Source organism: Acomys russatus, chromosome 5 (genome assembly GCF_903995435.1).
Source record: "Acomys russatus chromosome 5, mAcoRus1.1, whole genome shotgun sequence".
Taxonomy (NCBI): Eukaryota; Metazoa; Chordata; class Mammalia; order Rodentia; family Muridae; genus Acomys; species Acomys russatus.
The window spans coordinates 75,239,596-75,266,818 of record NC_067141.1 but is presented as its reverse complement, the minus strand read 5'-3'; the positions used below and the strand labels follow the sequence as shown (position 1 = coordinate 75,266,818).

Below are 27,223 nucleotides of genomic sequence, written 5' to 3'. Positions count from 1 at the left end.
AGGGGCCTGCAGCCTACTCTCTAGTAGCTTTCTTCTGGTTCTTTCTGAAGGCCAGACTCCTCTTTGGTGTCCTCTCCTGTCCTGGCAAATCCTGTTGGACAGACTCGACCAATTGGTGTTTTAAGGAGCACACACAGGTAGAAGTATGGAACTTGTCTGAATTTGGGATCCGGCCGATGGAGAGTTTCACTTTCTAAGACAAAAGACGGGAGGTGATTAATTAAATGACGGAAGGCTATCCTTAGACTCCCCAGCTCTCAGGCAGTCATCCTTCACACCCCTTGAATCCGTTCTCCAAGGAAATCCTGTGACAAGCTGTGATGAGCCAAAGGCATCGCGGGAGATCTGGACACTCAGGTGGAACATGGCCTTTCATTTTCTGACATTTGCTGGCCTAGGTCTCTAGGCAGGTTTTAAAAGGTGCTGATGGCCCACTGTGCTGGCGTGTGTTATGTCATCTTTACACGTGCTAGCTATTTTGGAAGAGAGAAGCTCGATGAGGAAATGTCCCCACTAGGTTGGCCTGTAGATACATTTTATTGATTGATGTGGAAGAGCCCAGTGCACTGTGGGTAGTGACATCCCAGGGTTAGGGGGTCCTGGGTGCTGGAAGAAAGCCCAATGAGTAAACTGTGAGAAACAGCTCTGCACATCACACTCCTCCCTGGCCTGCCCATACCTGTTTGACTTCCTTTGGTGATGACTGTGGTTTGGACTTGTAAGAGAAATAAACCTTCTCCTGTGTGGGTTTTGACCATCCTGTGCATCCAAAGGAGACTGCCATACAGGAAAGCCCCAGACAACAGCAGAAGGAAACACACTCCATCTTCTGCCTCTAGAAAGCTGTCCCTCCCCTCACACCATCTCTAGCCTCTTTCCACTGTGGTCCGTGTAGATGTGGCTGGCTCAGGTGTATTAGCCATGGGAGATGAGGTTGCTCCCACGTGTCCTTTTCCAACATTTTTTCTCTTCCCAGAATCAGGTGCTTGAAAATTTAAAAGACGGTTGGCTATCTGTGTTTACACAAAAGAAAGAAGACAGGAGTGGTGGGGAGAGAGGGGGGAAGCTTCAATTTTCTAGACCAGCGGTCCTCAGCCTTCCTAACACTGCGACCCTTTAATACGGCTCCTTGTGTTCTGGGCACCCCCAACCATAAAATATTTTCATTGCTACTTTCTAACTGTAATTTTGCTACTGTTATAAATTGTGATGTAAATATCTGACAGGTGGGATAGCTGATATTCTGCCCCTGTGAAAGTGTCTTTGGCCACCCAGAAGGGCTTGTGGCCCACAGGTTGAGAACCACTGCTCTAGATAACTGTGTTGTTGGTATTGGTCAGGACTATGTAGGAGTTGCTCTCAGGTGGAGTGAGAAGGACAGAAAGAGCACCGGACAGGTGCAGTCCGGAAGGGCAGTCACAACAAAGCAGCCACACTCAGGTAGATGTCTAGACGTAAGTCCAGTCAAAGCCATGTTTCCTCATTGATGAACACAGGTCTGGATCTTTGGGACAGAGTCATGTTCAGTAGCTTCTGGAAAGGGGCACATGGCTTTCTTAACCCTTTGGCCACAGTGTGGACCACTGGCAGATGCTGTGAATTATAAGCTACCAGACTATTGGACCAAGACCCTGAAACCAACCTCTTGTCTACCGCACAAACTTGCACCAAGGACTGAACTCTTAAGCTAAACATCATGCCCTCTGAGAAACCCTGCTGGCCTCCCCCAGAAGGTCCATCTCTTCTCCCTCTGCACTTTGTTTACACCTCAAAGCACGCACTGTACTCTTGAGAAGTGCCTACAATACCTTTTTTCAACCCACTGGTCTGAGAGCTACTTAAGTGCAAGCTGAGGCCACTTTTGTAGCCTGAGAACCAACAAGGTATCCAGTACAGGGTAGATGGATGTTCACTAAACAGCGAGGAAGCACAGACTGAAGGAACCTGAAGGAACCATGGCCCCGCCGGTAACTAGCTTTGTGTCTGCTTTAGTCACGTGCCTGACTGGTCTTACCCTTTTAGACAATAGCAACTACAGCAGTCTATCCACCTGGCAGGTTTACTGAGTGATGAGGAAGAGGCAGGTGTGTCCTTCCTCAGCATGCATGATACATCACCACAGATTCCTAGGCCTGAGGAAAGGTCCCTAGTGTTGCAGTTTGTGGAAAGTCAAGTCAAGGCTCTGTGCTTTCATAGAATGTTAACGGAGCTGTCCAACACTTTGGATGCATCTGCTTATTAAGAGATAAAAGTGAACGTCTTTACCTGAAGCCTGGCACGTAGAGTTCTTCCTCTCCTCTCCCCAGGTCACATCCCAGAGCCCCAAGGAACACAGTTTGAAAACTGCAGGAATGAATGAGCGAGTGGATCCTTGCTCTGCTCCTCATGTTAGAGAGGAGCTAACCGCAGAAAATGCAGCGACCTTCTGAAGGTCATCAATGACCTTCCAAAGGTCACCAGGCTAGAAATCAAAGTGGGCTAAGAAAGGATAGACAACACGAAGACTGCACTAGCCGGTGAGACCATTTAAGTGCAGGTTCGCCCTTTAAAAACTGATACTGAGCATTGTCCCAGATATTATGCTAAATCTTAATAATAACTCTGTGCAGAAGGCACGGCGTTGTCGGATTTTAGATGAGAAAGGTGACCCTCAGAGAAGTGAGCCTCTCGATATTGCGGGGCCGGTGCAGGTTGAACTAACATCATTGTGATTGTGTTGGGGACATAATTTGTGCCAGGGATGCTGCGAGGGTGTCACAGCATGCTGTAGCATTCTATTCTTCAACAACTGGTGCAGATTGCTTAAAGGGCCTACTAGCAGTCAACAAGCTAGTTGGAGTCCATGGGAGTTCGTTTTGCCCTCTCACAGTGTTTGAGGTCAGACACCCAGAGCCCTGTCTCTCTCCTAGCTCAGAGCTTTCCCCACGGCACTTGATCCGGAAGGCAGGATTTCATTCATGTTCTGAGTAGGGCTCAGAATCCACCTCAGACCTTGACCTTGACTCGGTCTGGCCAGGGCTGGTCCATAAGACTCACCTCCTTCCTGATACACCGGGTAAGAAACAAGGACACCTCCTCCAGGCTTTGGGGCCTTAGGTCATTCACCGCCAGGACATGATCTCCATGGCAGAATAAGCACCCTAGTCGGGGAGGGCCTTCCCACCGAGCCACACTGCAGAGGGAATACAACATCCAACAGGAAGGTGAGACCAACCTCACTGGAGGGGTGGGTATGGGGCATGCAGGATCACCTCACTCTGGGCTGAGTACGTCCCGCATTGGAAGTCAACATCTCCTTTTTCTGTTTGGACTACCTTCCTCCCTTCCCCACTTCTCTCTCAGCTCCGCTCCAAGCAAGCCACCCTTGGAAGGCCCAGCCAAGTCTAGTCCCTTGTTTTGCTTGTAGTTAATCTCTCCCATTGCAGGGCTTATGATTATGCACGGTGGGAACACTTTGATTGTAGTTTTGAATAATACGTGCTTCTTATATTTACTAATTCATGTGGCTATCATTTTTTTCCCTGGCTTTGTGCCCCTGGAAATAAAGATCTACCTTTTTGTTTCTTAGTTGGTGTTTAAAATTTTATAACTCCACAGTTCCAAGAAAACAGAATGCTCAATAAATGTTTGACAGAAGCAAGCACACAGCACTGCACAATGAATATCTAATGAGTAGATAAATGAACGGACAAATGTACAGGCTTGGTTATAGACAAGCTCATAGGCCAAGCAGGTATTTGCAAGTCTTAGATTGAAAAAGTTTAAAAAAATGGAAAATTATGGCATTGTGGCATTTTCTTTAAATTAAAGAATTATCTTGTAAAAATTCAATCTTCCAGGGCTGGAGAGATGGCTCAGTGGTTAGTAGTACTGGCTGCTCTTGTAGAGGATCTGGGTTCAATTCCAAGAACCCACATAGCAGCTCACAACTGTCTGCAACTCCAGTTCCAGGGGATCCATAGCCCAAGGCATGCGTGTGGTGCACATATCTGTGCATGCAGGCAAAATACAAAAACCCAAAATAAAATAAATAAATCTTTCAAACTTCTACCAAAATGAATTAAACAGGCTTATTAAACTGGGGAGGGGAGAGGATCTGACTATGCATCCAAAGCTGTCCTTGAACCTTCTATGAAGCTCCGGTTGGCCTTGAACTCTTGATGTAGGGTGCCACCATGCCCTTTCACAGTCTAAAAGGATGTAGAATCAGATAAATAGTATTTTTTTAATGTCTGCCATATAGACTTTTGTGATAGAGTTTTAAGTAGAGGTTTTGGCTGGGGTGTGGGAATCTTAGGCCCTCCTACACATCTCTTTCTTTTAGATCTTATTAAATTTACTCTCTTTTTAGTCGTTAAACATTTGTTCTGCAGTGCCTGGGAGTAATACCCTTGACACCCATTCTCTTTTAAAGAATCAGAAATGTCCTGATTCCTGGGCCTTTTGGCCCCTTACACTGACCCCCTCAAAAGTCAACCTCCCCGTAGTAGTGATTGCTTTGCCTCCCAGTCCTCTCCGTGGCAGCACTCTAGTCTGAGTCTTCTGTCACATGTGGAGTGTTGGAGTGAGGGTGCGCCGCCTTTGACCCCTGTTCCTTTGCTGCCATTCGCAGCTCCCACCTACCATATCTGTCCTGCTGCTTCCACCAGAGCAAGGTAGTTGATGACATCCGGCGGGGAGAGGAACATGTTCACAGTCTCCACTTGGCTCTCATCGGCGATGTTGCTGAGACAGAGAACATTTGGATAAGTCCCATCGAACAGCCACTGTCCCTGGCTCTGAACTATCCTCTCAGAGTATAGTTTTTGCCTTTTAATTCTGAAATGGCACTTTTAGCTAAAGCATGTCCCAACATATGAGGAAAGAGGTATGAATTTACGTTACTAAAAGCCATCCATCGCATCTTCTCCTGCCCCTCTTTGGGGTGTGGTAGTGGATGACAGACTATGAGGTAGGAGGCAAGGCTGGACCAAGAGGATTTATAACCATCTCCATCAGGCCAGTTTGCATATTTACCTTCTGTAAATTATTCCGTGTAAAAGAACATGTAAAGTAGCTAAAATTACAGCTATCATATCGAGCGTCCTTGACATCACCTAGGGCCTAAATTTTCCCCTTCTCATCTACTGAGAACCTCAGGAGACTTGCTTGCTCACAAGGTGCTGATGGAGAGGCTGCTGATACATAGGATGGGTCGGTGTGGTCCAGGTGCTAAGGCCCAAAAAACTGGCCAAAGTAGAAAATGTCACAAGAGTTGGAAATGCCACCCCACCCTCTGGGACCACTTTCCTTCCATCTGCCATTTGGTGGCTCTGCTCATAGCATCAGTGACAGAAGCCTGTCAGGCTTGTGGCTGACTTGAAAACTGAGGAGCTGCTTGGAATATTAAGCGCATTTAAGGCATCTGCCTTGCTTTTAGGGCCCAGAGAGTTTTAGAAATGAGAGCTTTACTTGAGTAATATAGACAATTTCACAACAGTTAGTGAGGCGGACCCCTTTTCGTCATCTGTGGTTTGTGCTTCCGGATCGGCAGGGGAAAGACATAGATCACTTCCGGTGCCATGTTCTTCCTTGGGAGGCCCCTGTTCCGGAGTCTCCGGAGAAATCTGGGATTCGGCTTGGCAACTGGCTGATGCAGAGGTTGATTCCGTGAGGAAGCTGGAATACAAAGCGTTAAATAAGGCTGTTTAAACACGCGACTGACAGCTTTGCGCCGTATCCGTCAAATCCAAGCATCTAACAGCCACGAAAAGATTAACGAGGTCTTGAGGTGTGTTCAGCATCAGGGCTCACCACCAGGAGAGCTGAGCGGAACATGCCTTCTTCCTAAAAGTGGACGGACTCACAATAACCCTTTACAGGCTGGGGAGGACGGAATGAGCGGGTGCCGTACATAAAAGCAAAAGCCAGAAAACTTTTACAGACAGAAATGTCCCGAGGATGTTACAAGTGGCTTTCTGCGGGTGGAAAACCTGGCGCTACGTTTCCTTCTCTCAAGTCCACAGGTTGAGCACCCTCGTCTGAGCATCTGGAAGCTGAAGTTCTGCATCGTGGAGTACCCCAGACCATCACACTTTCTTTTATGAACAAAGTAATTTAAAAACATTTTTGCATAAGATTATCAAGTTTATGTAGGGTACATAAAAAAACATGAAGCATGCATGTATTTCATGTTTAGATGAGTTCTAGTCTTTAAGAGAGTCCATTATGGAAATGCAGATATTCCAAAAAAATTTTTTTTAAATTCTGAACCCCCCAAATTTGTGGTCCTACAGATATCAATCAATGTATAGTACAGAGTCTTTGGTGATGTTTTATAGCAATTTGTCAACAGTTAGGATGAATTGAGGCTAGAGAGGCACCTCAGTGGGTACAGCGTTTGCCACGTAAGCAGCAGGACCTTAGTCAGGATCTCCAGGTCCCGTTAAGGCCAGGTGTGGTAACACACTTCTGAAACCCCGGTGCTAGGATATGGGGACTCCGAGACGTTCCTGGACCAGCTCACCTGGTATATGCAGTGGCAGACGACCAGAAATCCTGACTCAAACAAAACAGAAGAGGAGGACCAACACACAAGGTGTCCTCTGACCTCACATGTCCACTCTCCTCTCTCTCTCACACACACATGCATTATTCACACACACACACACTCACACACACACTCACACGTACGCATCATACACACATACACACACACACACACACACACACACACACACACACACACACACTCCCTCACACAAAAGTTAACACAGTGAATCGGGGGTAATTGTTGCATTAAAAGTAGGCTGGCTAGGAACAGAGGGCAAGAGGGCAGTTCCACTCACCAGGATCGCATTGACATATAATTGCTTTCCACTTTCTCGGAACCTTGGTCTGGATTATTGGATTCAATGGAGTTAGCAGAATCACTGGAACTGGCAGTATTCTCTAACTAAAGACAAGAGGAATAGATGTAAGGATGTAGGCCTGCCGCTGGCGAGGTCCTTCCTCACTGCACCTCCTCATCACACCTCACTGCACCTCCTCACCACATCTCCTCACCTCACCTCCTCACCTCACCTCACCTCCTCACCTCACTTCACCTCCTCACCTCACCTCCTCACCACACCTCCTCACCACACTTCCTCACCACACCTCCTCACCTCACTTCCTCACCACACCTCCTCACCACACCTCCTTACCGCACTTCCTCACCTCAACGCACCTCCTCACCACACCTCCTTATCACACCTCCTCACCTCACCTCCTCACCACACCTCCTCACCTCACCTCCTCACCACATCTCCTCACCACACTTCCTCACCACACCTCCTCACCACACCTCCTTACCGCACTTCCTCACCTCATCGCACCTCCTCACCGCACCTCCTCACCGCATTTTCTCACCTCACCTCACTTCCTCAACGCACCTCCTCACCACACCTCCTTATCACACCTCCTCACCTCACCTCTTCACCTCACCTCCTCACCACACCTCCTCACCTCATCTCACCTCCTCACCACACCTCCTCACCACACCTCCTCACCTCACCTCACCTCCTCACCGCACCTCCTCACCACACCTCCTCACCTCACCACACCTCCTCACCGCACCTCCTCACCTCACCTTCTCACCGCACCTTCTCACCTCACCTCCTCACTGCACCTCCTCACCTCACCTCCTCACCGCACCTCCTCACCTCACCACTTCATCTCACCTCACTGCACCTCCTCACCTCACCTCCTCATTGCACCCTCCTCACTGCACCTCCTCACCTCACCTCACTGCACCTCCTAACCTCACCTCACTGCACCCTCCTCACCTCACGTCCTCACTGCACCCTCCTCACCTCACATCCTCACTGCACCCTCCTCACCGCACCTCCTCACCTCACCTCCTCATTGCACCTCCTCACCGCACCTCCTCACTGCACCCTCCTCACTGCACCTCCTCACCTCACCTCCTCACCTCACCTCCTCACTGCACCTCTTCACCACACCTCCTCACCACACCCGAGAAAACGCATCTTCCACTGCTGGGATGGTGCTTCTTCAGAGCATGCTAACCAGCCTTAGCCACAGCAGACTGAACCACCACAGGTTCTGCCGACTCAAAGCCTGCTTTCCCTTCCTGGGAACTCTCATGACCCATTGCAGACACATATATTCTGTGTGGAAGCTTAGACTTTCCTTTCTGCTTCATTCCTGCACATTTAATGCCACAAACCTTTTTCCCAGGTGGAAGCTGACCGGAACAAAGACTAGTCACAATGGTGGTCACAACACTGACACTTCTGATTGGAGCATTGCCTTCCAGTCAAGCCAGTCTCCTGCACAACTCCTCCTCATCAAGGCTTTCCTCCAGACCTCATGTTCCTTGCCTGGGCTGACCTTCTCCTGCCCAGTGAAGTCCTGCTCAGTCATCCCATACTCCCGAATCACCTCAGCCCTCCTGACAGTGTTTGTACAGTTTCATCTACTTCCCCAGACACCATATTTCACTTATCTACAGTCTGTCCTTACTGCACACCTGCTTGGCTGGTTGTCCCAGAGAACGCTAGAGTGGAAGCATTTTTGGTGAAAGAAGTGTTCTAGGCTTACAAAACACTGGGCATTGCCTTGTGCCGTCCATTTGGCCACTTGTAATGCAGAACAGCGTACTAAGGGCTCTGAGAACTTTGCTGTGAGGGACAGCATGTTTAAACCACTTGTAGTTTAGTATGGCCATAATCAACCTGGCCCCAGAATGCATCTTTAAGTGAACATGTCGCCATCTAGTAGGAAACCTCCAGTGTTGGAGATTATGCAACTCTGCAGCCATCATTTTGTCCTCCTGTCACTTCCTCCGCTGCATGTTCTATGTCCGTGTCTACCACAGATATGGCTTCTTGGCCAACGTGCCTAAAAACCAATTCATGCTTCACCACTTCCCTGCTTAGAAGCCCTTTGCATTTGCTGCCCACAGAATAGCGTCAACTTGGAATTCAGTCCCCATTGTGGGCTGGCTCTTTTTTTTCCTCTTAACTTTCTACTTTGCTGTTCCTAGGCTCTGAACTGTGGCCTGACAAAACAATTGACCAGACACGGTAGTGTCAGTCATCTCCAAAGCCTGCTTTGACTCAAGTAGACAGAAAAACTTGCTCTGTGTCTGATGACCCTAGAGAACTGTGACTCTCTGTGCAGCATTAGCTTTGGTAACTGAGGCAGTGGGCCCAGAAAGCAGCAGCAACACAAGACTCATCACTGTAGCCAGCATGCTGAGCACAGTGCAGTGTCAAACACTCCGGAGGGCTTCTAGTTATCAGCAGGCTGTTCCATATACACACACAGCTCATCACCCGCGGCTTTCGTTTTCTTCTTACAGTCCAAATAATAGAAAGACTGCTAAACTGCAAATGTTAACCTCCAAGTGGTCAACTGTCATCTCCTCTACAGAACCTTCTCTGGTTTTCTGCCTGGAAACCAGCTCCCTCTCCCACCACTGGCACAACTGAGGCACTATGTAAGCATATGTCTTGGCTATGGTTGGCTCCTATTCAAGTGCCAGCACCATGAGCAAGCCCTCTGTCTCTGCCAGCTTTACCATTGTCCTCTCAGGAGCTCAGCCTGAAGTCCCAGCAGCATGTGTGGTGGGGGCTCAGCATACTTTCAGAAGGAATTAGTGACTAGTGAGTGGAGGGGGACTTACTTCTGAAAGAATGCTTCGAGGAGTGCAGTAGTAATTTTCTTCTGTATCTTGAGTGGGTTCTGACTGGAAACCATGCTCATGGGAAGGGTGAGATTGCCTGAATCTTCGGAGACTTTTTTGTATTAAATGCTGAATAAGAAAGGCGGATGAAATTATTGCATTCCATTCCTCCCTTCCTTCCTTCTTTCCTTTCCCCCTTCTTTTCAATAGAATTAAATACTTTCTAGAAAAAGTATAATAACTCAGTTGTGTTGACAAGATCAGAGGCTGTTTCAGAAGGATGTGTTTCAGGAGAATTGTTTCAGGAGGATGTGTTTCAAGTGGATATATGCAGAAGGCCGCACTACTTGAACTTGCCTTTTCCTTTGGGCCCCTCTAATGGTGTGAATATATACACATAGTTAACATTTGGAATTTTCTTCTACTGTGGAGACAAGAAGTTTTCCAAAGCCATAGAGCTTTCTCGTGATGTCCCCACCCCCATCTCTTTCCAGTCATCTCTCAGCAGCCTCTGAGCAGGTAATGAGCCTGGAGTCACTGAACTCCTTCTGGCCCAGGGTTCCTCTTTTGTGTTTTGCTCACAGCCTTGTCTGTTTCCACAGCAGTGCAATTAGGTAGTGTTGTATGTGACAGTTTGAATTATAGGCTTCAAGGTGATGTAGATGCAAGCAATTAATTACTCCCCCCACCAACGGATAACAGATAGTCTGCTGATGTAACTGCCCTGCATGGCATGAGAACTGTTATGAGTGTGACTTAATTATTCCAAGAACACTGCCAGATGGCAGGGGACCCTCATAAGACCTTGAATATTTGAGAGGAATTCCATGGAAGCTAGCTCTGAGTGTGTGTGTGTGTGTGTGTGTGTGTGTGTGTGTGTGTGACAGAGAGAGAGAGAGACAGACAGACAGACAGACAGACAGAGACAGAGAGAGAAAGAGAGACAGAGACAGAGACAGAGAGAAAGCCTTGATTTATGATGGTTCAAACTTTGAGGGTCCCCCCTTTCATAAGGAAGTGCCAAAGCAAGAATCATTTACCAGAAATTGTATTTCATATTTCGACAGCCTTTGTGTGGGCTGCCAATAAGGGTATGATAACTTTCTTGGCAGTCTGGGGGCAGCAGTTAGCCACAGCACCTTGATGGCCTTGCAAGCATGGGGCAAACAGCGGGCACTGCACAGTGCGCTGTGTGGCTAGGCTGTGACGCCGAATAAGGCAGGTGTGTTAAATGCACTTTCAGCTCATGCTGTTTTTCATTCTTATGGTTTTGCTAGGATATGACCCTACTGAGAAGTCCAAAAGCATCTATATATACTTAAGTCATGTCCATTTTTCTAGCTCAAAGTTCACTGCTGTGGTATGAATGTCCCCCCTGAAACCCATATTGGAATTTAAATCCCATTGCAATGGCAGTAATCGGTAGAACTTTAAAAGACAGACAGGTCATGGTGGTGATGCTGTCCTGCATTCCTGAATGCTATGTCTGAGAGGAAGGCTGAATGCACCCTGGTTGATGTCTGTCTGTCACTTGGTGCCAGCAAGGAGGCCTCCACCAGTTGAGTCTCCTCAGTCTTAATCTTCACAGCCCTCGGAGCTGGAGGACCTACGTTTCTGTCCTTAGGGACTGTGCAGTGCATGGTATTCCACTGCGGTTGCTGATGGTGGACTGTGGTGCCAGACTGAGCTGAGGTGGGAGTGAAGCGTCCCTGATGGACCAAGAACATCAACAGCAAAGCCCGGCAAGACAAATGGCGTCTATAGCTTGAGACGGTTGAAAAGGAAGTGCTGCTTAATCTCAATAAACAATGGAAGGGGCAAGCGCCACCTGTAAGGCTCCTTTGGGAGGCAGCGGCACATCCTGAGTGAAAGTGAGAGACACCTGCTCAAGGTCAGTCTGTCTGCCCTTGTTGCACACCACTGGTTTTGCTCGCTGAATAGTTGAGATGAGGTGTCTGGCCTGGTGGTGTTGATATGCTTTTTAAAAAGGCTTTTAAAACATTGGAGAACAACCAGGTGGGTAAAACGGGAGGCCTTGCCCCATTGCAAGTGCTCGGTATCCAGGGGCGGGGGTCTCTAAGGGATGAGAAAATAGGCGTGCAGGGAACAAACTGCCCGGCCTGTTCACTGACAGCAGCAGAGGCTAGAAAGGCAGCGAATGCAGAAAGGTGAGGCCACAGCTCTGTGCCTCCCAGGGGCAGGCACACTCCTCAGCTTCCTCAAACAGATTGCATTAGGAGGGAAGAGGATGGGGTACAGAGACCAAGATGCAAGACCAATGGGATGAGTGGAGGGAAGAGTAAGAAACTCCACCTTGCCTGGGGGTAGAACAGTACAATGGGAAGTCAAGGGGTGCCTTTGTGTCCTGTGTGTGGAAGGCAGAGCTGCTGGCTACACTTAGGGAAGGAACACCATCTGTCCAGAGCATCCAAAAGGAACAAAATCTTTAGAGTCAGGTAAGCAAGTGGTAAAGCCTACCTGTAGAATAAGAGGAAATGAGCAAATTTGCATAAATATTAAGACCTGGAATCATTCTGAGAGAGTGTGTGATGTGTGCATGCATGTGAAAGTCAGAGGACAACCTCAAGGGTTGTTTCTCAGAAGCATCCACCTTTTGTATTTGTTTTGCCCCCTCCCCCCACCATCCTGGAGCTCATCACATAGCTTAGGCTGAATGGCCAGTGAACCCCAAGAATCCACCTGCCTTTGCCTCTCAGAACTAGGGTTGTAAGTGTGTGCCAACATGTGGAATCAAAGTCAGGTCCTTGTGCTTACAAAGCAAATGTTATTAGGATGGAGCTATCTCCAGAGCCCCACGAACAATTCTGTCAGTGCGTTTGACTTTGACAGGCAAGGTCAATGTGCACTGCTAGCCGTGGGAATAGTCGTCAGTGGGTGACTCCATGGCCAATGGGACAATTGGCAATGGCTGACTACATGGTCAGCATCCTGAGACAGAGGGAATTTGCTTACCACGTCTGGAAGACTGGCCCTTGGTGATGCAAGGCTGATAATCTCTGATGTACTGCCAAGACCAAAGAAAGGACTGGGGTCAGAAACTGGCCTTCTGTCCCCCTGGAAAGTTTTCTCCTGCATGGGAAAAAAAGCAGTTTCGTAATTAGAGTGCAATTGCTCCCCTGTTGCTGTCAGTATCCCTCTACTACCATCCCCACCCTACCTCCCACTGTCTCTACCAGAATCTGACGTTCCTGTCTCCAGGGTCTCTCCAAAGCTTTGACATCTGGGCTGGCCATTAGCCAGTGTTGTATCACTAAGCAAAGATTGCTCCTGTCCATGTGACTTTCTCCAGCTCCCAAGTCCCCAAGTCTGGCCTTGACAGGCACCCTGACACCCACCAGCCTTCCTTCACAGCCTGCTCTCTCTCTCTCATCACTGAATCTGCCTTGCTCTCTCCTCTTTGGCATTTGCTACAAGCATTGGAACAACCTAGAAAATACATCCATAAATGTACCTACACCCAAGCTCCCCCTGTGTCAATCTCTCTAAGACTGGGGGAAATACACAAAGCCGCTTATGAAGTCAATTAAATACCTTCAGCTGCTTACTTGACACAAAACACATTATATTAAAATGCAAGGCAGGTGAAAACAATGTTGGATAGACGCCTCCCCAGACTTAGTCATGCAAAGGGAAGCTGGTATGCACCTAGAATCACAATGGTGGAAAATAGAATACTTTGAGCTACTATGAAAAACTGCCACCATCAACTCTCACTCCCCCTACCACAACAATGACAATCTAATTTAGCTCTCTTGCAAAACACAAAAGTATTTTCTCCTTTTGTTAATCACAAATAACAAGGGCATATGTTTCTGTGCTTGTTCGTTCCTTGTATTAATGCCAGTTGCTAAGGAGAAAGAATGGGCTACTATTGTTTCTAAGGAAAGAGGGCTGTGCTCAGGTGCCCTGCACCATCATTAGCCACATGGAGTCACCTCTGTACTCTGATGGGTTGCTTTTACACCCCGGCAAAATGATGTCATGAAGGAGACCCAGTCTTTAATCTTCTCCCTGGGGGTAGGAAGAGAGTTTCAGCTGGCATTGGCAGCAATAGCTCCCACACTCACTCCAAATCCAGAACATTCTTTGCTTACTCTCAGAACAGGCTTTGGGATCAGCTGCCAACAAAATAAAACTCTTTCCCCCAAGTAGCTGAAATGGTCCACTGCTCCCTCGATATCTCCGCATCTACACAGTCACATCAACCCTCACGACACCTTCAGGAGGGAGACTTGGGGAAATGGGAGGTAAGGCGGGACCCAGGGCTTCTGTTTTCAAGGGTTTTCTGCAGTAAACACCCTGCCCTGCCTGGCCTGCTTCCTGTATTCTCTTGTCTTTCCTGCCCCTCTTAGGAAGGATGATGTACTCTTTAGTTTTTTGTCAACTTGACACAAGCTAAGGTCGTCTAGGAAGAGGGAGTCTCAATTGAGGAACTCTCCATCAGATTGGCCAGGAGGAAGGTCTGTGGAGGTGTTTTCTTGATTAAATATCAACATAGGGCCCAGTCTATTGTGGGCCACACCCCTGGGCAGGTGGGCCCAGGTGCTATGAGAGAGCTAAGCCAAGATGAGCTACCAAGTGACAGCTCTCCACCACGGCCTTCAATTCCTCTCCTAGGTTCCTGCCTCAGTTCCCTACCTTGACTTCCCTCAATGACAAGCTGTAATCAGGACATGTAAATTAAATTAACCTCTAGGGAGTAGCTTTTTGTGTGTGTGTGTGTGTGTGTGTGTCTTAACATGGCAAATGGAAAAGTAAACACAGATAGATGTGTCAGAATGAATGGACAAATGCCCCATCTTCTCTTTTGTCTTCTGTGGCAATTGAAGAGAAAACTTTGCGGCTGTGGTCAAGCTGAAACACATTAAGGCTTCAGCATGTGATGTCTCCCTCCGGCAGACAAGTGGGTGTGAGAAGCCACTTGGGCACTTCTGCCAGCACCAGGAGCCCCTCTTTAAAACTGCAGATGGCTGCAGGGTGAGCACAGTCCCTCACTGCTAGGTGCAGCACCTACAGATATTTTTGGCTGTGCTGTTTTTCACAGAAGGCATTGGGTGACAGCTACTGCTATGGCTTGCTCTGTGACTCTCTCCTCACCCCAGTGCCCAGATGTCACCACTGCAGAAATAATTGGTGAAGTTGGGATTATAATAGAGCTATTTCCTGAACTAGTAAGAATGGCATCTGTGAAAAAAAGAGGAAAATTGACCCAGAGATTCCTGCATGTGGGAAATGCCATGCGGAAAGCCAGGGCTTGGCAGCCATAGCCAAAGGGCTGCCTCAGTTTCTGAGAGAGGCTTGAGACACAGTCCTCCTTCCCCAGTGCTTTGCTGGAGTGTGGTCCCGCCCACACCTCACTCCTGACTCTCAGCCTTCAGAGCCTCTGCTGTTTCAATCACTGTTATAGCACTCTCAGGCAGCCAGGATAATGATTCTTAAAACCATCTTAAAAAGCTGGGGGCATAGCTTAGTTGTTGTTTGCCATGCAAGCGTGAGGATCTGAATTTAATCTCTGGCATGTACAGAAAAGCCAGGCGTGGCGAGTGTGTTTGCAATGCCAGTTGGGGAGGCAGAGACGGGTAAATCTCTGCAGCTTCCTGGCAAGCCAGCCTGGCCCGATCCAAGTCCTAGTGAGGGACCCTGGGTCAAAAAACAAAGTAGGTAGCTCCTGAGGAACCACAGCCAAGGTTGTCCTCTGTGCACATGTGCAAACACACACATACACATACACACACATACACACACACATACACACACAATGAAGACTGCTGCGCTGTGCTTGCAGCCTGGCTTCTGTCTACAGCCGGTTTATTGTTTATAGGTTTATAATGCATTTATCTCAGACACAGCAGACATGCTGCCGTCTTCCCGCTCACCTGTTGTGGCCAATGAGGAAGTAGTCCCTGTTCACAGTTCTGATGGACATCACCTCATCCGGGTGGCATTTGAACATCTTCTGCACAGATTGCATCTTTTCCTGGCTATTTATACCAACTTCTACAGTGGCGCTGCTGGGACAGACACAAAGTAACTAAACGACACAGATAGCAATTTAAGATGAAAACAGACTCCTATTTTAAATTGGGACTGAGATGAAAGATTTCATTGACCCATATTTTAAAGACTGTGTAATTCACATCATGAAGCTCATTTGAATTTTTTCTATTTTTAAAAACAACTGAGACTCTGGATCTGGTTCTTCAGTGATTGAAAAATACTTGGTTCAGCTTGCAATTCCACTCAGGGTTCCTACTGAGGCTGAATTCCCAAGTCCACAGATCACGTGTTTTCTAATATCTCTGCTACATGATGTCTGAAGAAAAGGCAAAAAAAAAAAAAAAAAAAAAATAGTTTATCTAAGTATTTCTTAAACTCCACTTTGGCTCCATCTAACCAAAACATTAAGTGAGACAAAGTCCTCAGCCGAACACTTAGGAATTAGAGATTTGCAGCCTGTAAAACACAATACGAAGCAACTATTTCACTGCCTTTTACCCACATTGACATTATGTCAGTTCTTTGAGAGCCACAGATGATGCCCTTGCCTTTTTGGGGTTTTTTTGTTTTTTGTTTTTGACGGTGACTCAGGCTGACGTTTCTGTGCAGCTTGTTTAGCGATTGACTTGGGCTCATTGGCTGACGTACAGGTTTTCTGGCTCAGATACACACCGATCAATTTCGATGGAGCCTCGATGCTGATGGTCTTTGTAATAGGAAAGACTGAGGCCCTTCCCCCGACTCCCGGACAGGATAAAAAGCCGCTTTTTCCAGGATGTCTGAAAAATGAAAAGGTTTTGCAGTTCAGTTAAAGCTCAGAAGAGCAAGGCCTTTTCCCCAATGCTCACGAAGCTGGTGGGAGGCTTGTTAAACCTTAGTGAGTACTTACTGCGGAGAAGAAAAGCTGAGGGGGCGGCGACTTAATGAAGTAATCTTGTTTATGGATTTCATTTTCATAATCAAATGTAAATTGCTTGCCTAATAAAAGAAAGTGAAGAGGATTCAGTTTGTTCTCTCATAAATTTTAGGAAAGAACGGCTTCGTTTGGAAAACATTGTTTATCTTCAAATTATTCAGTTATTCAAAAGAACATGCACAGTAGCTGCTCCCTTGCACCCCAGCAGAAGACCAAGCAAAGGACAGCGGCTAGTGCCATCAGACAGGGGCCTTTAGAGGCAGCTCCCCTCAGCTCACACCTGTCTGCCGTTGTGTCTGCAGTTCGGTCCTAGGTCCCTAGGTGTGAGCAGAGGGCTGTTCGCATGCCCATTGTAAGAGTAAGATACTGGGCGCATCACCCTTTGGGAGAGCAACTCACGCAGAACCACGTGCTGTGCAGGAGGGGTACGTTCCTCTATGACAGGCAACAGGTAGAGTGGCCAGAGACGGGAGGGAAGGAAGCTACAGAAAGCAGCCTCAGCATGATGACTGGGCACAAGGGTCTCCCTCAGCATGATGACTGGGCACAAGGGTCTCCCTCAGCATCAGACTGGGCACGAGGGTCTCCCTCAGCATCATGACTGGGCACAAGGGTCTCCCTCAGTGGCATGACTGGGCACAAGGGTCTCCCTCAGCATCATGACTGGGCACAAGGGTCTCCCTCAGCATGATGACTGGGCACAAGGGTCTCCCTCAGCATCAGACTGGGCACGAGGGTCTCCCTCAGCATGATGACTGGGCACAAGGGTCTCCCTCAGCATCAGACTGGGCACGAGGGTCTCCCTCAGCATGATGACTGGGCACAAGGGTCTCCCTCAGCATGATGACTGGGCACAAGGGTCTCCCTCAGCATCAGACTGGGCACGAGGGTCTCCCTCAGCATGATGACTGGGCACAAGGGTCTCCCTCAGCATCAGACTGGGCACGAGGGTCTCCCTCAGTGGCATGACTGGGCACGAGGGTCTCCCTCAGCATCATGACTGGGCACAAGGGTCTCCCTCAGCGGCTGTACCACACAGCCCTGATTCCCTTCTCACTTCCCAGCCTTTGGTAAGGTCTTCCTTTCTGAGCCCCAAGGGAAACTGGACTTAAAGCTTCTGATGTGGAAGCAAAACTAAGCCCTTCAACACAGTTTTAACAGCCTTGTTTTCCTAGATGAAAGTGATGTGCACTCCGTTTAGACAGTTAGGAAACTACAAAATTAATTCAATAATTAATAACTGTCTTTAATACCAGGAATTACAATGAAACAGCTAATATTTAGGAGCTTCTGCCACCCCAGTCTCCACAGCAGATATTGCTGCTTTTATTTGCTAAACTGTGTGTGTGTGGGGGGGTGGGGTTTAGCACTTACACCCACACACTTCTCCTTATACACCAGGACTACTGATCTAAGCACATGTGTGCCACCGAGGATTAAAAAAGATGCCCTCGTGGGGCCAGAAAAAGTGCTTGTTCCCTCTAGCCATGCTAGAAAGCGGCGTTCGGTAGAGCACTCAGGAAAGCCTTGTCTCAGCAGGAGGAATCGTTAGCCCTAGATGTGAGGACTGTGCCAGGCCCACCTAACAAGTCTTAGAAGCAGGTCTTAGAAAAGGCTGAGTCGTTCCCAAGAAACTTGATTTATAAAAATAAAAACTATTCAGTACCCAGTAAGGTAAAATTTGAAGTGTCCGGCTCCCACTCAAAAGTGACCAGGCTTGAAGAAGAAGCAGACAAGTGTAAGATGTCATGAAGGGAAGAAATAGCCAATCAAGATGAACCTTGACCTGCCACAGCTGTTAGACAGACCAAGATTTGTGTTGCATGAGATGGAGAAGACCTGAGATGAACCTTCAGAGGTGAGGACAGAGACATCGGGGGGAGGGGGCTTGCACCAGCAGGCTGTGAGAGAAGACTGAACACTACGGAAGAGAATTGCAGGGCACTAGGTGGGCAGGGGTGGGGGTGGGGGTGGGACAGCGATAAGGACTACTAAAATAAAGAAAGTAAAAAACTGTCCAAAGCACAAAGAGGCTGCCTGGAATAGCCCAGTGTGCAAGCAGCAGAGATCCCTTCTAAAGAGGGGAAGAGGCAGAAAAATGTTTGAAGAAATAATTCTTTAAAAATTTACATTTTAAAACTGTAAACCAAGACCTAAGCAATTCAATGAACCTCACAAAACAGAAGATACAGGGAAATAAAATAAATAAATAAATAAAATAAATGAACCCTGAAGTTTCTCAAAATTAAGATACTCAAAGCACCTTAAAAGCAGACAGTGGATAAAAGACAGCCTGTACGTAACAGAGAAAGTGCTTTGTTTCTTTTTAAAGTTCTATTTATGCACATGAATGGTGCCTGCACACGTGTGTGCGCACCACCTGCGTGCCTGAAGGGAGTGCTGTACACCCTGAATCTAGAGCCACAGATGGTTGTGAGCCTCCATCTGGGCGGTGGCAATCAAACCCAGGTCCTGCTGAGCCAACCATTTCATTTCTTGTTAGACATAAGGGAGGGTAGGGCATGTGGGAGGGGTGTGAGGTGAATAAATAAATAAGTTAATTTAAAAAAGAAATATAAGCAAGAAAAAGCAGAGCATTATACAGCACTAGAGAAATGCGGCCGTTCAAAATGCTACAAGCACCAAATATGTCTTTTAAATTTGGAAGCAATTTGGACACATTTTCCTCATCAGGAAGCATCCAGTATTAGAGATGACGCTAAAGGCGATTCCGCAGAATGTGTGGGCGGCATGCAGAGCGCTGACACAGAAAGCGCAAAGCTAAATGGACGAGCTGATCCTTCTTATCACTTAAAGCACTCAGTAACTCAACCTGCTAAACAGAAGCAGCAATGCCTTGTGCAGATTATAATGATGTCTGAGTAACATAAATTCTAAAAGCTTGGGAAGGAAAATGAGATTATGGCTCTGCAAGGGGCTGGGATTATTTGTGAACTAGTGTACTATTACTTGGGGTTGTGTTGCTCTATGTTTAAATATATATAAACCCTAAAGTAATGACTAAAATGATATATCACAGTTAATAAGCTAATAAGGGAGAAAAAGTAAAATAATAAAACGTGCTCAATTAATTCCAAAGAAAGCAGAAAAGGTGATGGTGGGGTGGGGGCAGGTGGGGCACAGGCCAAATGGGAAAAACAGAAAACAGCAGTATGATACACCCAAGCCTGAACGCAACAACAGCCACATAAAATTTAAATAGTCTAAACACGTAAATTAAAAAGAAGAAGTCAGACTGGATAAAATAGCAAGATCCAACCCTATGCTGCTTGAAAGAAACACATTAGAAGTGTAGAAAGCGGAAGTCAAAGAAAAAGCAGTGCATGTCTCAGTTAGGACTTCCACTGTGATAGAACACCATGGGCAAAAGCAACTCAGGGAGGGAGCTTACACTTCATGTATCAGTCCATAACTGGGGAAGTCAGGGCAAAAGCTGGAGGCAGGAACCTAGAGGCAGGAACCCGGAAAGCAGAAGCCATGGAGAGGTGCTGCTACTCACAGGCTTGCTCCTCCTACTTTGTTCCTCTTCTTTCTTATACAATTCAAGGCCATATGCTGAGGGTTGGCACCACTCACAATGGGCTAGACCCTCCCACATCAGTCCTTAGTCAAGAAAATTCCCTTGCTAGGCGGTGGTCCGGTGGTGGTGCACACCTTTAATCCCAGAGCTTGGGAGGCAGAGGCAGGCAGATTGCTGTGAGTTCAAGGCCAGCCTGGTCTACACAGTTAGTCCAGCACAGCCAAGGCTGCACAGAAAAACCCTGTCTCGAAAAAAAAATGCCCTTAACAGGCCAAGCTGCTGGGGCATTCTCTCAACTGAGTTTACCTCTACTCTGATGACTATAGCTTGGGTCAAGTAGAAAACAAAACAACAAACAAACAAAACCCTAGGCAGTACCAGTCACAAGAAAGCAGAGTAGCTACTTTTTGTTTTGTTTGTTTGTTTGTTTTTATTTAAACAAAATCCCAATCGGTCCATTTTACCAATGAAGACTCAGGAGCCAGATGCTGGAGTGAACACCTGCTAGCTCAGAAAGGCAGAAGAAGCCCCAGCTGACCTTCCTCCTCAGCCAATGACATTCCAGAAGGAAAAGGCCTCCTCTCTGCACTGCCTTTAAAAACCCTTCAAAATGGGCCACCTTTCTACTTCCTGTGTGCCTGTCTATCCTCAGACTTCCTCTCACTCTCTATGGTTTTCACTCTCTATGTTTTTCCCCCATGCTCACTTCCTAACAACTGGTTGCTTGCTCTGTTTCTTTTTTGAAAAAAAAAAGTTATTTATTTATTTATTTATTTATTTATTTATTTATTTATTATGTATACAGTGCTCTACCTGCATGTACACCTGCAGGCCAGAAGAGGGCATCAAATCACATTACAGATGGTTGTGAGGCACCATGTGGTTGCTGGGAACTGAACTCAGGACCTCTGGGAGAGCAGTCAGTGCTTTTATCCTCTGAGCCATCTCTCCAGCCCGCTTGCTCTGCCTCTTGACCTAGGATTAACTTCATTTAGCTCTTGTTTACAGAAAGTTCTTGGGTCAAAGGTGTGTGTTAGGGCTGAGCTACACCCACCACATACAAAACACAACAACAACAACAACAACAACAAACAGAACAAAACAAAAACCAAAAAACCCCCAAAACAAAACAGGTTTTACCAGTTCATAATCTTGGGGTTTACAATGTGATCAAATATCCTACAACAAAAGTACATCATGTACACTCCAAAGCAAGAAATAGTACCAGGAGCTAAAGAAAGTCATTTATAACAATATAGGAGTCAATTAATCCCAAGAGGATACAATAATGCTAAACATACGTATACCCAGTAACAGAGCTTCAAAATATGAAGCAAAGCCTAATGGAATTACAAAGGAAAATAGACATCAAAATTTCAGTCACAGATTAAAAAAACAAAAAACAACCTCTTTTAATAACAGAAAAAAATAAGGAAAAATCAGCCGGGGTGGGGTGGGGGGTGCGGACAGCAGGCTTGAACAACACTGCCCACAGGGGGTGGACAGCAGGCTAGAACAACACTGCCCACAGCATAACCTGGGGGTTTTTTTTATAGAGGACAACAGCGATTGGCTGGTCCTGTTCTCATGGTCAGCATGACTATTTGTGACAGAAACGAGAAAGAGAAGGAAGCTTCAACCAAACCCAAAATATCTGCTCTTGTTTTTAGATCTCTAAACAACACCAAAGACTTAAGACCTTTTGTCTAAGCTCAGGGGCAGGAGACAAATGTTCTTGGTTACCCTATGCAGAACAGTTGGTCAAGAAAAAGACAGAATGCATCTGAGCTGGAAAGAAGTAAGTCTTTTCCTCTTCACGGATGACATGGACTTAAACAGCCCACAGAAAACCAGAGAGCTAACAGAGAAGCTTCAAGGTGTGTAAAGCCAGTATGCTCCGAGGTGTGTAAAGCCAGTATGCTCCGAGGTGTGTAAAGCCAGTATACAGAAATTTTCATATTTATATGAAGTAGCAACAAATAACCTGAATGTGAAAATAAGAATGTACTTTCATTTATTATAGACCCTTCCCCAAACAAACTACATAAAAATAAATGTAACCCAAGTGGTGAAAGCTAATATACTGAAAATTACTAAAAGAATTTAAAGACAACATAAATAAGCAGAAATACATCCCATGTTCATGAATTGAATTATAGTATTTCTTTCTTTTTTCCTTTCCTTTTCTTTCTTTCTTTCTTTCTTTCTTTCTTTCTTTCTTTCTTCTTCTTGTTTTTTCCCCCAGAGACAGGCTTTCTCTGTCCTAGACTCACTTTGTAGACCAGGCTGGCTTCTGATTCACAGTGATCCACCTGCATCTGCCTCCTGAGTGCTGGGATTAAAGACATGCACCACCACACCCGGCAAAAGACAGTGTTTCTAATAATGACATTTTAGAAATTACCCCAGAGGGGCTGGAGAGATAGCTCAGCAGTTAAGAACACTGATTGCTGTTCTAGAAGACCTGAGTTCAATTCCCAGCACTCACGTGACAGCTCATAACTGTCTGTAACTCCAACAGCTGATACCCTCACATGTAGGCTAAACACCAGTGAACATAAAATAAAAATAAACAATCTACAGTTTTAATGCCATTTGTAATCTGAATTCTGATGTGTTTTTCATGGATGGAAAAGCTCACTCATATCATCATGTAGATTTCATGATAGCCTTGAGTAGCCAAAGCAATACTGAAAAGCAAAGTGTTCAGATCCCCTGAAAACAGAGCAGAACAAAGAGAGCTTACACAACTGGAGAGACGGCTCAGCAGCTAGGAGCTCTCACTGCTCTTGTAGAGGAACCAAATTCAATTCCCAGCACCTAATGGCAGCTCACAACTGGCTGTCATTCCAATTTCAGGGGATCCAACACTCATTCCTGGCCTCACTGCGTACCAGGCATGCACAAGGTGCACAGATGGGCACTAGATACTCACACGGTGCATGTACACACACGCTGGCAAACACTCATATGATGAAAAGAAAAATAAACATATTAAAAATAATCTTATGCAAGCCTGTAAGAATCCAGAGGATGGTGTGGAGACAGACGCACAGACCAAGGTGATAGAATGGAGAATCCAGAAATAAATCCACATGTCAGTGGCCAAGGCCAAGGCCCTTAACAAAATCCTTCTAGAATCACTGTGCCGAGCCCTTGAGAAGTGGAGGCAGAAGCAGAAGGTTATCTTTGACTTCATAGCAAGTTATGTAAAACACTGTCACCAAAGAAAAAGAAAGAGCCCAGAGAAAGAGTATTCACACTTCATGGTTTTATTTTTGGAAAATTCTAGAATAACAAATTAGTTTTATACTGAGAGAAAGGAGAATTGTGGTTGCTAGGAAAGGGTGTATGGCAGAGGAAGGCAGGCTTGTTGGTCATGCACATTATCTGCACTGAGGTGATAGTTGATGGTATTTATTTATGTATTTATTTTTTATTTAAATTTGACAATATTTGGAATTTAGCCCAAGGCACCATGAACGCTAGGCATGTGCTTTGCTCTGGTCTACAGTCCCACTTACAGTATTTCTACGTGACAAATAGTTTCTAACAGGGGCTGGGCCTGCTGCATGTCAATTATGCCTCTAAAGATTTCTAAAACATCAAGTACATTTTTAAAAAGATAAATATATTTCTACAATGTGACCCAGCCATTTCTACTCCTAGGTGAAAAAGAGAAAATACCTGATGCCAACCTCTGGGCTCAACATGTGTGTCTAGATGCATTCATATATGTACACATGCACATGAACATATACATCATGCGTACACATACATACTATATGTATGTGTCTGTATATAAATATTCAATACCCATTTTTGTAATAGACAAGACAGGAAGAGCCCTCATGTCTCCAGAAGGTGAGTGAGTCATCCCTCCAAAGCTTTTGTTTACAGCAAAGGAAAGCAGTGCGGAAAACTCATGAAAACATCCTTATAATGGAAAAGGGAAAAGGACCAAGACAACACCACGGATAACTCTCAGTTATGAATTAGAGAACTATGCTAAGTCAGAGTTAGATAAGTGTGTCCACTGTGTGCTCACATTTCTGTAAAACCCTAGCGACCAGAGTGACAGGAAACCAGGCCATGGGGCAGAGGACTGGGTGTTGGAGGGAAGGATTGCGACAAAGCAAAACCTGAGGGCAAGGGAGACATTCGCTGTCCCGACTGTGGTGGAGCTTGCCCGTGAAACCTACCAGACTGCCCACCTCAGAGAGACACACAACCAGCCACAGCAAGGCTGTTGAATGCTGTGGGCAGTCGAGAATGCGTCCTCATGCCAAGTCCATGCTCAAAAGGCTGCTAGTCATAGGAGCCTCTCTTCCCCCCATCCTAGCTTATGGCACCTAGCTGTTCTGTCACATCCTGCCTCTGGACCGCTCCAGTGCTTTGGCTCTCAACATCTCTTTTGATGGTCTGCGTTTCCTTTTCCAAGAGTGAAATCATGCCTGGCACTAGAGGCCCAGCCCCCCCATCCCGGGGGCTTGTGAGATCATCAGCCTCAGAGGAAAACCCCCCGCCATCCATCATTCCTAACTGCGTTCTAAAACTTGTCCCTATACCCATGGATACGGGTAACTCTCTGTCTCCACCAAAGCTTTTGTTTACAGCAAAGGAAAGCGGTGCAGAAGACCGCAACCTCATACGTACACTGCGGAGCTCAGTGGGTTGTGGCCACCTCATCTGCAGCAAACACATCCACAGCATACCTCCTACATCCAGAAGGGGCGAAGGCATCCGTGAGAGCGCCAGGGGACCCGGAAGTCGGCTGCGAAACCGAGTCTCCTAGAAATGGCAGTCTAAGACTGAACAATGGGAATCTCAACAGCCCTGCTAACCCTGAAGGACCTCAGGGAGCATCACCCCAACACAAAGAACCCCAGCGGACGTGAGGGAGGAGCATCATCCTCACAGGGACGAGTCCCTAATTGGTCACTCAGTAGCAAGTGATGAGCCCTGAAATTATACGCACATAAACAACAGAAGTGGACTCGGCAGTTGTATCTGTGTTTGTGCATCTCTCTCTTTCTCTCTCTCTGTGTGTGTGTGTGTGTGTGTGTGTGTGTGTGTGTGTGTGTGTGTGTGTGAGATAAGGACCCAGGCATCCCCTGTACCCACATAAATCCTGTGTGGTGCCGTGCAACAACAGCTAGGGGTGGAAAACAGCAGGTCTCTGGATCGCGTTGGTCAGTCAGCTGGTCTGCATTACTGGGCTGCAGGTTCAGTGGCAAGACCCTGACTCAGATAAGGCGGAGTCTGATCTCTCAACTCCACCTTTGCACATATACATGCACACACATCCATGTGAACACACACATATACCACACCTATACGCAGAGATTAATATAAAAATACAGGCTCTGCATACCCTCTAAGGTTCAGCTCAGATAACTTCTCCGCAAGATGTCTCTGGCTTCGCAGGACTACCTCAACCTTTCCTTCAGACTCCACAGCCCACCGTGGCCTGATTATATTTGCTGAGCTAAATTCTTGATACGGCCACTTGCCTGTGTTTCTCTCAACTTCTTAGTGAGATTATGAGTTCCCTGAGCAAAACGGCTCTTCTAAATCAAACTGCAGACAGCGGCATCACAAAGCACATAGACTTATAGTAATAGCTTCTGTAAATGTTTTAGAGTTGAGCAGGACGGTTTGTTTTCAAGTTGCTACAGCTGAAGCTCCATGGCTCTAACCCCTGTCCCACAATGAATTATGGGAGTGTATAAGCAAGGATGTTTGCACAATGTGCACTGAGCAGTCGTCCCAGTGACAATTTAGAACTTCATCCATAATTGAAGAACTGCATCCCACTCTTGGCTGGGCTGTGGTTTATTAAGGCCCTGAGTCCAGACCACAAGTGGAACACTGAGCCAATGGAAACCAGGAAATGCTAACTTTCTAGACAGTTCAGCTTTTACAAATACTTAAGTGAATCCAACAGCTTCTACTTTCTCCAGACCAGGAATCACTGTCCCCGACTGATACCTGTTGTCCCTACAAACAGAAACCAGTGTCTGTGTCCTGGGTAGGCTGGGGAGCCCGGAGAGCCTGGCTCATCACCGTGGGCGCAAAGCCGTTTCCTTCTGACACCACGCCCTTGGGTACCTGAGCTTCTGACAGACACCATGCCCTTGGGTACCTGAGCTCATTGGAGGTCTGGTTTCCATCTGGCTGGTTCTTCTTACCTGTCAGAAAGAGGGATTAGGCAACAGTTAGCTTCCCGGCGTCAGCAGCCATTCTGACTGGCTACGGCATCACCAATTCCAGTTCTTGCCTTTTCTGTCTTTACTATGTGTACAGAGCCCAGACGCCCACCTTGGGTGTGGGTCCTCGGGTGACATCCACCTTGCTTTTTGAGACAGCATCTCTCATTGGCGAGAGCTGAGCTGGCTGGCCAGCAGGCCCCAGGAGTCTCTGCCTCTCCTGCTGCTATCACAAGCATGTGCCACCACACCCCACTTTTTAATGTGGGTTCTGTGGAGGGAAGTCAGGTCCCCATGTGTGAACACAGCAAAACACTTTACTGACTCAGCCATCCCCCCAACTCCACTCATCCTCCTTAGTGTGTTCCCCCAACTCTACCACAAAGATAATGGTAGCCTCAGTGGTGAGGAGACCCAGAGGAGCCTGTGCTCACCCAATTAGGTGATCTGGGGAGAAGCTGTGAAGAAGACCTATAGGAGTAGCCCTCGCTGTCCCCGCCGCCACATGTGGCTGTGAGAGGACAGTCCCGGGGAGACAGGTGACACCAAAGAGAGATTAGAGCAGAACGGAGGGCAGAACACCATGTGTTTAATACTGCTGGGAGCATTGTGGGTGGAGAAGCAGCTGTGATAAGTCCTTCTGCATATCTGGTGCTTGCTCTCCAGAGGGAGCCTTGCGAGCGAGGACCAGGGACTCCTGTCCTTCAGGTGCCTTCCCTATCGCTGTGGCCATTCTCAAGATTTTACGATGGTGAAGTCCAAGGCCGACCAAGGGAATGTTGTCCTCTGAAGCTGTCTGTCAGCCATAACCATCTAGGGCAGTGGGTCTGTGTCTGTGGGTCGAGACCGTTTGGAGGGTCGCAGAACAG

At 47.0% G+C, this 27,223-nt stretch overlaps 1 protein-coding gene across 1 annotated transcript; it reads right to left on the bottom strand.

Annotated features, from left to right (window-relative positions):
* Nucleotides 1-26,330, bottom strand: Plekhs1 (pleckstrin homology domain containing S1). Its single transcript, XM_051146839.1, has 12 exons — nt 26,291-26,330; nt 16,578-16,666; nt 16,361-16,467; nt 15,568-15,702; nt 13,627-13,702; nt 12,644-12,760; nt 9,671-9,799; nt 6,828-6,934; nt 5,452-5,658; nt 4,624-4,725; nt 3,037-3,172; nt 1-193 (listed from the first exon to the last, which is right to left on the bottom strand). Exons 1-12 carry the CDS (start codon nt 26,316-26,318, stop codon nt 14-16), a joined length of 1,413 nt encoding a protein of 470 aa, XP_051002796.1. The 5' UTR covers nt 26,319-26,330; the 3' UTR covers nt 1-13.
* Between the last annotated feature and the right edge of the window lie 893 nt (nt 26,331-27,223).